This window comes from Neolamprologus brichardi, chromosome 8 (genome assembly GCF_056152115.1).
Source record: "Neolamprologus brichardi isolate AB-2024 chromosome 8, ASM5615211v1, whole genome shotgun sequence".
Taxonomy (NCBI): Eukaryota; Metazoa; Chordata; class Actinopteri; order Cichliformes; family Cichlidae; genus Neolamprologus; species Neolamprologus brichardi.
Window position 1 is genome coordinate 27,087,065 of NC_142111.1, and position 13,027 is coordinate 27,100,091.

Genomic DNA, 13,027 nt, shown 5'->3' on the forward strand with positions numbered 1-13,027 from the left:
ATAACAGGAGCCCCCGGGTGGAGCCTTGGAGAACTCCCAGTTACCCCTGTCCTGTAACTGGGACTGGGACCAGTTTATCAGTGGCAGGTGTTTGAAAGCAGCACTGAGATACGCTCATGGAAACGCTGTTGATATTTAGTCTCCTGTTGGGTCAGAACAAGTCGAGGAGGGCGGCTGTGTTTGGTCCTACCTCCGGTTTGTGCAGGTCTTTGAACGCCTCACACCTTCTGTGTGGTGTGGAGGTGACTGACAGCTGAGCGTCAGTGACCTCGAAGCTGTTTTATGAGCTGAGCTGTTTGGGTCAAAACAAAGCGAGTGAGCGTGGGTGGAGCTGAGCGTGGGTGGAAGCTTGCACCCTCCGTGGAATGAGGGGTGAAGCGTTTGATGTGAAATCTGCCACACCTTAAGGCGTCAGGTGACCGGCCGGTTGTCTGAGGTGGAGGCGTGGTGGGTGCAGTCCAGCTGGTGGAGCTGCTGCCTGAGCGTCTCCGCTGCTCTGCGCCTCCTTTGATCTTTTTATAGCAGCAGATGAGACAGAATCAGTGATGGCTCGCTGCCCACGAGGCACACTGAGCGCGTGTGACCTCATTTCTCCTCCCCGCTCGCTGCTGCGCTGCACGGTGGGGGAAGCGAGCCATTATCATTTCTGCCAAGTCACCGGTCGATCGTGCACATGCGCGCACACGCAGCATTGAGCTGAGGCGCTCCTGTGTGCACGAGTCTGTGCAGCAGCGGAGCATAAACGAGTTTGTCAGAGAAGACGACGATGGTCGTTCACGGCTGGCACAGCGGGTCGTCTAAGGTGGGAGTTGGTGGTTCGATTCCCGTCTGCAGTGTCCTCCATCACAGTGTGAAACGTGGGCGTCTCTAAGAATGACGTGTGTTGAAACACTGTATCAGAATCAGCCCATTAATTATTTACTGGACAAGAAGTGAATTCTTAGGGCAGCTGTGGCTACAAAGTAGCTGCATCACCAGTGTGTGAGTGTGTGTGTGGATGGGTGGATGTGGTATAAAGTGCTTTGGGGACCAAGTAAAGCGCTTTACAAATACAGGCCATTTAAAACATGAGTTCACCAAGAGTTTATTCAACAAAATGCCCCAAAGCCATTTTCTTCCCTTAAAGCAGCGCACGGAGCACTTGATAACAGAGCAAATGGACCTTAAGAGAAACTCTTTTTCATACTGGCAGACACCTGAAGCATTATGGGAGTCGTAGTTCTAAAACCAAGCCAACAAAAATCAAACAATGAGCAGCTGTTTATAAATAGTTTATTCACCTTTACAGTGTTTTTATTTCTTTATAAAACAAGGAGAGGAGGAATAAAAGAGGTGGGGTCAGATTAACATGTTGCCATGGTGATATAGTTTGTAGTCAGGTGACACTTTTTGTTTGTTGATTGGAAAATAAAATGAACACCTGTGTGCAGCTGACATGTGACACGAGGCTCGGAGTCGGGTACGAAACCACATCTGATCGAGACCACAAACCCCGCCCCAGAAAGGGGCCGTCCTTAAACAGCAAAGCAGAAGGAAAGCTATTGTTAGCATTGTGCTAGCGACCTCGTTTAAGCTAATGCTAATGACTGTTGTTGTCGCCGTGAAAACAAGCCGAGCAGCTGCGTAGCGTCCCGCGTTCCTTTTAGTTTTCACTGGTCGAATGCGCCAAGACACGTCGCCAGCTTTAACGGATTTAAGGTGCTCGTGTTTATTTTGTTACCGAGATACCCAACAGCAGGAGGCGGGGCTTAGTGATGACACCACACATCTGTGAAATATAGATTTAAAGGCAAAGAGCGAGCTGCCCGTTAGTGACAGCAAATAATTCTGGATGTGTTGAAACAGCCATCGAGTGTTAACAGGACGCCAGGAAGACACGGCCCACATTTATTTATTTATTAAACCTCAGTTAAAACGTATTTCACCACAGCCCGTGGACTGACCAGTCAAAGCTCGGCCCAATAAAGCCTGGCCAGCATCTCCTGTTGGGAACAAACGTCTCCCTGAAATCACGCTCGCTGTCTTCTGGAAGCCTGCTGAGGGGCAGCACCCGGGGCTCTGCAGGTTAACGTTTGAACAGGAGAGGAGATACTCTACGCCAATGATGTGTTGTTTTATGTTCAGGACTCAGATCTGGGGAACAGCTGACATCAGCTCAGTAATGAGACAAAAGCAGAACAGATGGCTAAACAGCCTGATCTGGACGAGTTTCTGTTGCTCTTTCTCTGACTGGACCAACAGACATGGTTTGGGTACACAACTCCGAGGAAACGTCTGAAACTACTGAAGGTCATATGACGAATCCATCTGATTTACTTGAATGAAAGGAGGCTGAAACACTGACACTGGTTTGTGAATCCGTGAGGATCACACGAGCAGACTCTGTCACATGTTTTGATGGGTCCCAGTTCCCTTGTGGGATCAATAGAGCATCTATCTACAGACTGTTGCACAGAGAAACGGTGACGCCTTAACCTTACGGCGAAAAACAAACAGTGTGAGCACAGACTGTGATTACAAACGGACCCAAACTCAACAATTAGAAACACAAAGGCGTCCGAGCTTCATCTTGGCAGGTTTGGTGAAGAGACGCAAACAGCAGAGCTGAAGCGCTGTGTGGTCGGGGACAGAAACAGGACGTCTGAAGGAGCAGGAAGTACCGGCGCTTGTCACGATGACCGCTTTTCCACTGGTGCCAGAACCAGCGCACAGATCTGAGAATCGTTAGCAGATGTTGGGCTAATATCTGCGCGAAAAGCACCCCACCCAGAGTCTGCCAATCACTGGATGAATTTCTCGCGGTAGGCCCTCCCGTAGCGTTTGACGTCACGGGTCCTAGCTTCAGGAGCAGCAGGCGCTCTGGTGGGGCCGCTGTTTCAGCACCACATCAGTGGGAAAGAGGCAGGCGCGGTGCATTAGAAGGCAAAGTTCGAGGTTCCTTCGCACAGAGTTGCCGCAGAATCCCTGATGATGTCAGAATCAGGGAGGAGTTTGACCCCAGCTCTGTTAACAGGTGACCACTTTCTATGAAACTCCAGGCGAGGTGAAGAGCTGAACGGAGGTTTGTATACAACCAACAATGAAAAGACACTGAGCACCTTGAACAGTCAGAGACGTGGACAGCACCTGCCTGGCCTCAAACACCTGAACCTGCTCAGCAGTGGAGAACATCACCAACATGAAACACTACAGCACTCAGTCGTCCACATTCGGACCCATCGCTGGATCTCTGCAAGCTTCCCTTTGGAAAATCATTTGGAGAACCACAAAGAGTCAAAACGCAGCTTCTACCCATCGTTCTGGACTCGACCACGACCTGCCACCTCATCGAGCGACCGCGCTTCAGTAAAACTGGGTTTTAAGAACAGATCCACCTGAATGGACTCTGGTACAGGTCTACACCCTGGTCACTGCTGAACGGGTCAGTGACAGGACGCGAGGCCAGGTCTGATAGCACCTAACGGGACTCGAGACAGGAAATGCTGCTGTAAAAATCCCAGTGGCTGTACGGCCACGCTGACAACGCAGCTGCTGGGCAGTAGAGATCAGGAGTGGACGAACACGCTGCTGGTAGAGAGCACCACAGATGGACGACCAGTCCTGGGCTCGCTCAACAAGCTGCATGCACCGGCTGTCAGTAGCACCAGGCCACGGCGTTAGACGTGCTCACACAGGACGCCGTTTGTTTGGCTAAATGTCAATCGAACCTAAAAACCCTCGGCACTGCTGAGGAGGCGTTAGATCGGTCGTAAGAGAGAGCACAAAGGAGCAGTTGGCAGTTGCTTCAGCATCATCATCGAGACCTCTGCAAACATGTTCAACCTTGGATGGCGAGAACGGACGAGCTCCCACAGATCTGAGGGTCAAACACATCTTCAGATCTTCTCCTTTTGGGGTCAAGCTCAAGGTTCAGCATCTTATTTATCCTGATTGCAACTGAACATGATTGATATCATTACTGACGCCTCTGCCTTCATTACAGGTCACCAGCTCTTTGACTTTAAACACATCTGGAGTTTTTTACTGAAGGCATCGGCACTACAACTCTGGAGTTTGTGTTTTAGATCCTCACGGTGCATCCTGTGTGACCAGACCTGCCAAGACCAACAGGTTCAACAACAGAGACCCAGATACCACACCTACGATGAATCAGTCATAGCGGGGTCCACGATAGCGTTTAGCACCAAATGCGAGGACGGAAATCAAGCGTCAGGACTAAAACGTCTACCTGTGCCCGACCAGGACGCAGATGACCCTGTAGATGCTCCGGACCATCGGACACTTTTATACGGTGTTTATGGTCACTGCATTAGGCCTTACTATACTGTACATGTAATATCTTTATGCAGAACGGTGGATGTGCAAGAAGAAGCTTAATGGTCAAAACAGTCGTCCAAGAGCCCGCTTTCACTTTACAAGTGTTGCGTGGCAAAGCCAAACCTCCAGTAGCTGAAATATCTCCAACACTCATTCTGTCAATTTGAAACAAGTCTCAAACCTGCTGCGATGCCACGTGACTCTCCAGCCATCGTCCCTGGTGTTAAAGGTACAATTTGCAAGAATATAAGTGCTTAAACATCTCCAAGAAGTAGTAGTGAGTAAAAACGATTAATAGTCTATGGACAGAGTAATAATTCTAGAGCGTTCTGAAAGATCAGAAACCAGAGACACACAGAGGCTGACCATCGTGATGGAGCCGCTCGGTCAGCACAGCGTTTCGCCTTTTTTTGGGCGGCGATCCCAAAATCCTCATGACCCCGACGAAGTCCCAGTGTCCATTCAAAAGATGCTCCGAATGGACCTGGCAGATCTTTAGCTTAAAGTAGTTTTACTAAAATAAATCCATGACATTGTAACGATGGCACTCCCATGCTGCGGACTCCGGCTGCAGGAAGCCAAAGCTCGCAAACGGCAGCTTTACGAGGACTACAGCGCAACACGAGCCGAATCAGAGCTCCTGCACAGACGGAGCTCGCCTGGAAATATTTACAAGGCCGTCGAGATTCACTCGAGTGTCCTTCATAAAGTGCACGCCAGACACCGACAGCCAGCGCTCTGGAGTCAAAGATTTCTGCCTCAGTCTGTGCTGGGGGGCTAGCCTATATAGGTGTGTAGCTTAAAAGCAGATCGCTGCAGGAATGGTTATACTGTGCAGTAGCTCATTTGTCGTTTAGCTTAATGATTGATATATTTCAGAGTACAACAAAAACAAGGAAGTGTAGGAGCTGATTGAAAGACTGAACAGAGTCCTTCTGTGCAAAGCTGAGGACAGAGAAGCGGTGAAGCACGTGTTCACGCTCGGGTCGCACTCAGAGCGTCCTTCAGCAGATGATTGACGGAGCTGCAGAGGATTGTGAATAATAACGTTTCTCATCTTGACATTCAACAGCAGGTTGTCGCTTCTCTTTGTGCTTTGTCCCAAACTGGGTCCAGATCAGCGACGGGACCGAACAAGGCTCGGGGAGAACGTTCAGCCCAACCCAGTTTAGACTGGATTAAACAGGCTGCTGCAAACTGGAGCAGGAGTTTCCAGTTGAAGGTGTTGGAAGTATTCGGGAGGATAAATAAATGCGGTCACGGTGACCCGGGGGTTCGACCTTTTTAAATCAGCATCTCTTTTTACAAGAACAGATTCGCCTCACCGAAGGCTGATATTTCGCCAGGTTCATGACCGTCTGCCATCGTCACGTGGTTTCACATTTTGAGTCAGTAAATTAGTCTCAGGTTCAGGTGAAGCACAGGAACTGGCCTTCAAAGCTCCACGTGGGTCCACGCGCGACCTGGATTTGAGTTCTCAGCACAGAGAGAAGCGTCAACACTGAGAAAGCCTGAAGAGCAGAGATGAAGAGTCCAGCCCGCTCAGCACGACACTGAAAGCTGGGAGGGGCTTCGTCCCAGACGCCGCGGCGTGCTCACTAAAGAAGTCTACTCGTCTTTCCGTTTGTCTAGATTCAAGTTTTACTCCTTTAAACTGTGATTTCCTGCGTCACACTGTCCACTCGCCTGGCCCCGCCCACATGCTTACAAATCCATGTCATGTGATTGTCCAGCTGTGTAGAAGTTTGGGGGGGGGGAAAGTTTTCTGATCAGAGCTCTTTGAGTCCCGCTGATCAGCCGCGGTCCGCCGGCGCTGCTCCCCGTCAGCTAACCGCCGCTCGTCTTCGTCCGGGGTCACGTATACACACATACATACTGGAGATATATACACGTATATGTTTGCGTATTAGAGAGTGCGTGTGTGTCAGACTTTTGTGATCTGATTGTGGTCTTCGTCTTCAAACCCCTCGTTCTCAGGGTCCGAGTCCGTCGTGTCCGAGTAGCGGTAGTGATCCGGTTCGTTGTCGCTGGCGTCTGGCGTCATCGAGGACGTGCTGCTCGTGTCACAGTTGGCTCCTTCTTCTACCGTCTTGGTGAAGAACAGTTTCACCTGAAGCAGAAGAAGAAGCAGAGCGTCAGTCTGGAGGTCGCCTGCCTGCTGCTAACCAACCTCGCTGCTCACGCTTTTAAACTACAGATGGCGGGCAGCTGCGCTCTGCCGCTCATCGCTCTCTGTGCTTCTAACGAGTTTACAGGCCAGCAGAAATCTTCTTCCTGGTCGTTACAGGCTGGGTTTGTGCGGCTCGTCAACTTAACGAGTCTTTTTCTTAAAGAACAAAACAATCAGGATTAGTGATGCACCGATACTGATACTGGTATCGGTATCGATGCCGATACTGTAAAATGTGTGTGTACTCATACTCGTAAAACTTAACCAATACCAACTTATTTCATTAATCAGAGGGTGGCTTGTCATTTCTGTTGTAGTTTTTTAGATTGGCCACTAGGGGGGCAATTATTATTTTATCTATTATTTATTTTATAATTTTTTATATTTTATTATTTATTTAATAATAATTATTTTGTTTGTTTGTTTGTTTACAATATGGACACTCTGCAATAATTTAAAAGTTTAATTTATTCTCAAACCTAATTTGTATTTATTTTATTCCAAACAGTGTTTATTTTTCACTTGAGGTCATTTTTAATAAGATTTTATTTTTTATCGGCAGGGAATAAAATAAAACCTGTCTTCCAATTAATTCTATTTGTGTGTGTGTGGTAGAAGTATCGGTTTTTGTACTCTGTATCAGCAAGTACTCAGATCCAAGTATCGGTATCGTATCGGTTTGAAAAAATTGGTATCGTTGCATCCCTAATCAGGATATTTGCTCAGCACCATCACCGTCAGCGGCGTCGCCGCTCAGCAGCTTACCTTGAAGTTCGGGGAGAAGTTCCTGTTGGCCTTGTCCTTGTTGGCCTTGTCCAGGTCGTTCTTGGTCAGCGTGAGGACCAGGTAGTCTCTGTCGTTGGTTTCGCTTCCCGGCGTCATCGGGGTCTGCGGCGTCCTGTCAAACAGCTCTCTGGGTGTCCCCGCGCTGCCGTTCTCCATCCTCTCCGGGACTTCCTCCGGACCCGGGATGAAGAAGGTGTTGATCCAGAAATGGAACATCTTCTCCTACAATGAGAAAAAGCAGTGAGGACACCAGGCCGGCGTGCACTCTGCCATCGTGGACACGTGTCCTCTGGTCCCCGGAGAAAAACCTGCTCCTAAAACTGATGCTGAACATCTACAGGAAAGACTAGTTTGAGTTTGGCACTGAATAAACCAGGCTGACCTTTGACCTTTGACTGTGAGGAAATATTCAGTCCTGCTCAGACACGGGGTCTGCACAAGACAAATGACACCAGGCCACATGTGAACCCGACTCAGGACAACAGTAAGACTCCGTCACCTCCTCACCTTCTTCAGCACCTTGTTCTGCTTGTGGAAGAACTCCACCTTGATGTCTCCACAGACAGGAAGTGGCTGCGGGAACTCAAACAGCATCAGTTTGTCTTCCCTGCGGGTGTGGGCGGGGTTAGAGGTGTGGATCTTCACCTTGAGCTGGTACACGACAAACTGGGGGTCTGCGGGGGGAGCACAGGGACACCCGTTAATTCAACCGAAGTCGAAGCGACGGCGGACTTACTGCTCGAGACTCACTGCAGGTGCCTCCGGTGAACATGGGGATGGTTTCAAACAGCATCTTGTGGAAGAGCAGAGCCACCGGTTTGTACTGCAGCTGGTTCTTCAGCAGGAAGTTGTAGTAGACAACGTAGCGCCGCTGGCTCGGGATGGTCACACCCTGAACAGCAACAGATCAATCGTGAGGTCAGGTTATATCAGAGTCTTTCAGCATCCTCATCAGCCGCCTCTGCAGACAGAATTCATCCATTCTGTCACGCTCATCCTCGTCAGGGTTGCAGGGGCACCCCGGGAACTCCTGGACAGGCCGCCAGGCTGTGGCAGGGCTGACAGAGACAATCACTCACACCTGTGGACAGTTTAGAGTCACAGGTAACCTAACCCCACTAGCTGCATGTGTTTGGCCTGTGGGAGTACCCGCTCAGGGTTTACCGCCCAGTTACAACCAGATTCATCACAACAGCGGCTCAGGGCGCCGCGTATCACGAGGTAAAGGCTCCACATTAACACAGAAAGGCTACCTTCTTGTCGTGGGTGCGGACCTCCCCGTAGAAGTCGAGGGCCTCCTGAGCTTCCTGGAACTTGCCCCGGTGCAGCAGGTAGGCGCAGATCATCACGCCGGTGCGGCCCTTTCCCGCCTTGCAGTGGATGGCGGCGACGTGCTGCTCGTCCTCGCTCAGCCACTTGTCCAGGTCCTCGCAGAACGGCTTTATCAGCTCCAGCTGGGGCGGGTTGTGGTCCTCGAACGGGAACTGAGCGACTGGGAGAGGAGGAGCAGAGCGGCGGCTCGTTACCCAACACCAGACAAACACGCTGCCTCTCAAAGGTCAGAGGTCACAAGAGGACAGGCTCACCTTGGCAGTTGAACTTTGATGAGTCGTAATGTCGCTCCGCACATCTGTGGACAGACACACAGATGTTAGGACTGGCCGCCTCGCCGGCAGCTGTCGGCGCCTCTGAAGGAACGTTTAGCTCACTGACGTAAGGAGCTGCGGTGAGAGGCGGAGTCCACCTGACAGACGCTCACCTGAGTACGTTAAATGAACCCCTCATCCACTTCTCTGTGTCACAGTATTATCCTGTTTGTTAAACCTGCGCTGCTGTCAGTACACCTGGACCCGCTGAGCTGAGTCGGCACACCTGTGGGCGGGGCTCCTGAGGGCCCCGGTCCTAACAGTCTGGTCTAAACTCAGCTTTATGACCTAAACAGGAAGTTTGCATTCAAAGACATCATCACAGAGGAAAGCAGACGGAGTACTCACAGGTTGTAGATCTTATAGTGATTCTTGTGCTTCGAGTCTAAAAACCTGAGAGGAGAGGCGGGGCAAACGTTAGAGACGCTTTACTCACACGGCAGCTCCACGATGACATGTGGAGTGTTATTACAGCGTCATCACACTACAGTGTTATTACAGCGTCATCACACTACAGTGTTATTACAGCGTCATCACACTACAGTGTTATTACAGCGTCATCACACTACAGTGTTATTACAGCGTCATCACACTACAGTGTTATTACAGCGTCATCACACTACAGTGTTATTACAGAGTTTGCTGTGAGGCTGAGGTGAAAGTCTTTCATCCAGAAATCCTACGCTGAGCAAACCAGCTTTAAAAACCAACAAGTGGTCTCTGCAGCGCCCCCTGCTGGTGTCTGAACACAACGCGCTTTAACGAGGCTGACGTCACATTTCGAGTGTCTGTAATCAATAAAATAATCTATTATTGCTCAGCTGATTGAAGCTCGCTCACTTGTACATTTCACATTTTTGTGGCCCGCCTTAAAGCAAACTTCTGATTCGCCAGGTTCAGGAAGCCTACTGAGGAGCTACAGCTCTGCACTCACTGCATATCAGTTTTCAGCGGAGCATCAATGAGTCTGTGTTCTTTCTGAGCGAGGATCAAAGAAAATCTCTAGTTTCAAACTTTTGGTGGTTTTCGTTTGTGTGTCCATCCAATTTTTAAGATTTCCACCTTCGCTAGCAGCAGCGATCATTAATCCGTTAACAGGAAGTGACCCAATAACCTTAAAAACTGGGTTGTGCATTTTTTCAGTACGGGATCAGATTTGACAGCGATGTTTACAGGAGGCGCTGCTGAGCACTAAAAACATGGGTCAGACAAGGTCAAAGGTCATCTTACCGAACCACGTCGTCGATGTTGTTCCTGTAAACGCCCTCCAGCCGCTCGGCGGGGAAACCCATCGCGATGATGTTTGGATAAATGTCTGATGGAGCGCCGCTCAGGACCAAACATCTGAACACAGCTGGACCCCAGAAACTAGCACTCAAACATCCAATCACAGAGCTTCATACCATCACATGATTAGTCAGATCTCTCTCCTGGACTCCTCCCCCTTTAAGACAACCCTTGGGTTGGGTTTGGCTGCCCCTCATAAACAGAAGGTCTAACAGCAGGTGGCCGGCGCATACGACCGAAAACACAACAGTTCAATTCAATTCAATTCAATTCAATTTTATTTATATAGCGCCAAATCACAACAAAAGTCGCCTCAAGGCGCTTCATAGATACAGAGAAAAACCCAACAATCATATGACCCCCTATGAGCAGCACTTTGGAGACAAAGTTTCCTCTTTAACAATGAATAAACCATCACATCATCGGAAACGAGTCGAATTTCCCTAATCGATCAGTTTACCCCAGAAGGTGGTAACAGGTCAGGCATCAGAGTCAGCTGACAGGAAGTTTGCCAAAGCGACGAATCAACTGTCAGAAACCTGAAGAGGTCAATGACATAAAAACAGCTAAGAGAATAAAATGTAACGTCAGGCGTCTGTAAAGGCACACAGCACCCCTACTCTGATCAATAATCAAACTGATCGGGACTTCACTGTGCTGATCATCCTCAGTCCCTCCACCATAAGTGGCTATTTGCTTTCTGATCAATCAGTCCTGTTCAATCAGCTGCATGTGGATTGATGCCTTCAGCCCTGCAGGAAGTCCTCTGAATCAAACTTTATTAACACAGGAGAGAAGCGAACACCACTAAATATGACCAAACAGAATAATCAATCATCAGTACTGATCGATAGGTTTCATTAATTCAGTGCTGGGTTTGTTATTTTACCAATAACACACAGGTTGGTCGATAATCGATATTCTGACCTACAGCAGATGCATCAGAGCAGCCTGGAGACGCTCCAACAGACCTCACGCCGAACTGCATTGAAAAATCTGCTAAATTAAGACTAATTAGCAGACGTGTCAGTGTGAGGGGACAGCACGAAGACGGCCGCTGCAGAAGAAAACCAGCGGAACATCTGGACCATGAAGACCGACCGAGAACAGCCCTCAGGCACGAGCCAGCAGACACGAGCCCGCCTCTAAATGTGCGATTTTTTCGAGTCCGGCTGCTCATCAGCAACACGCCCCACACCGAGCCGCCTCCTTAAATCACAGCTTTTCTGAACAGGCTTCTGCACGGCGCTATTACACACACACACACACACACGCACACACACACAGGTAAAAAGGATACAGGTCAGGTCCAGGTCGAAGCCGTCCTCCTGGTACCGCCTTTTGTTCCTGCTCACAATCCCCCGGATTCTGATTAAGGCAGCCATCGCTGCGCCCCGGCCTCCGGTGAGGTCTGTCAGCGGGTCAGAGATCACCGGGAGACGGTCTGTTTTACTGCGGAGCCTCAGCTGTCTGGTTACCCTGGTAATCCTGGGCAGCTAGCTCGCAGCTAGCCGGCCTCCAGTCCCGCGATTTCCAGATTTAAAGAATAACCCGCAGAAAAATAAAGCCCAAATAAAATCCAGTAGAAACCTCGACCCGAAGCAGCACGAATCGGTCCCTTTATCCGGCCTGCTCGCTGCCTCCCCGAGCCCCGCTCTGGATGGATGCTAGCCGACCTGCTAGTAGAGATGCATCCGGGCTGTCGCTGCTCTTTTATGGATCAGAACAGGGGAGCTCCGAGGCCTCCTCCCCGCTCCCGCAGCGGGCCCGGGTTTCCAGGTCCCCTGCCTGCAGACAAAGACCATCTGCGGGAGGACGGCCGGTGCGGAGCCGGTCGTCCGGACGTATCCAGCAGAGCTGTTCCCGGCCTATGAGCGCAGGAGAGCCGCCGTGGCTGAATGCAGGTGAGTGGAGAGAAACCCTCTCCGCCTCGGTGCCTTTGAGCAGAGCGACTAGACGACAGTTACGCATGCGTCAAGTCTGTAGCAGGACAGCAGGAGAGACGTCCACATCCGCCTGCCTTCAAAATAAATGACCTACCTCAAATGACTTTTTTTTTCTTAAGCGTTTCCGCAAATGAATTTAAACACTATCATACAAAAAATATATTTTACGTCCGCAGTACAACCTAAAGACTTTAAGGACTTATGTGTTCCATTTATTCAAGTTATTTAAGTATTTTTTAATGAATCCATCCCAGTGGTGGGTAAATAGTTAAAACACTTTTGAATCTTTCAAGAAAAATATTTAATATTTAAAACAGCAGCAGAACAGCAGATTTACATCCACTCATCATCAGAGGGACAGAGATGCTGCCAAATATACCTATGGTGATAATAATCATAATAATAATATAAATTCCTGAAACATACTCATACATATTTAACGTTGTTAGTATTATTGCTACTGTACAATATATATCAACAGCTATTTCAGTTTGTTTTATGTTATCAATACATACATTTTTTTAATTCTATCCTTAATTAGATTACTGTTTTTTCTTTAATTTTCATTTTATGTAGTCTGAATTAATTATTTCATTTATACGTATATAATTTAGTCATGTTTACTTTATGTATGTATTAAAAAAAGAAAATTGATAAAAGACGTCATTAAATGACGTGTGCGGGTTACATAATTCACTGTACATCGCGAACTTTGCTTTTATTTTGTAAAGCTGCTCACTTTATTTCGGTGGGTCACCTTTCCTGACTTGACGATGCTAACTTGTTAGCGGCTAGCTGCGCTGCAATGGTTGGTTGCCATGTTGTGACGCCGTCATCCTCCCATTCAGAAAAACTCTATGAATACGTAATGACCA

The 13,027-nt window shown here is 48.9% G+C and overlaps 1 protein-coding gene across 1 annotated transcript; it reads right to left on the bottom strand.

Annotated features, from left to right (window-relative positions):
- Window positions 1-1,059: 1,059 nt before the first annotated feature.
- On the bottom strand, window positions 1,060-12,180 carry ptenb (phosphatase and tensin homolog B). Its single transcript, XM_087845012.1, has 9 exons — window positions 11,507-12,180; window positions 10,150-10,234; window positions 9,268-9,312; window positions 8,860-8,903; window positions 8,527-8,765; window positions 8,024-8,165; window positions 7,781-7,947; window positions 7,253-7,495; window positions 1,060-6,427 (listed from the first exon to the last, which is right to left on the bottom strand). Exons 1-9 carry the CDS (start codon window positions 11,589-11,591, stop codon window positions 6,242-6,244), a joined length of 1,236 nt encoding a protein of 411 aa, XP_087701138.1. The 5' UTR covers window positions 11,592-12,180; the 3' UTR covers window positions 1,060-6,241.
- Window positions 12,181-13,027: the final 847 nt, after the last annotated feature.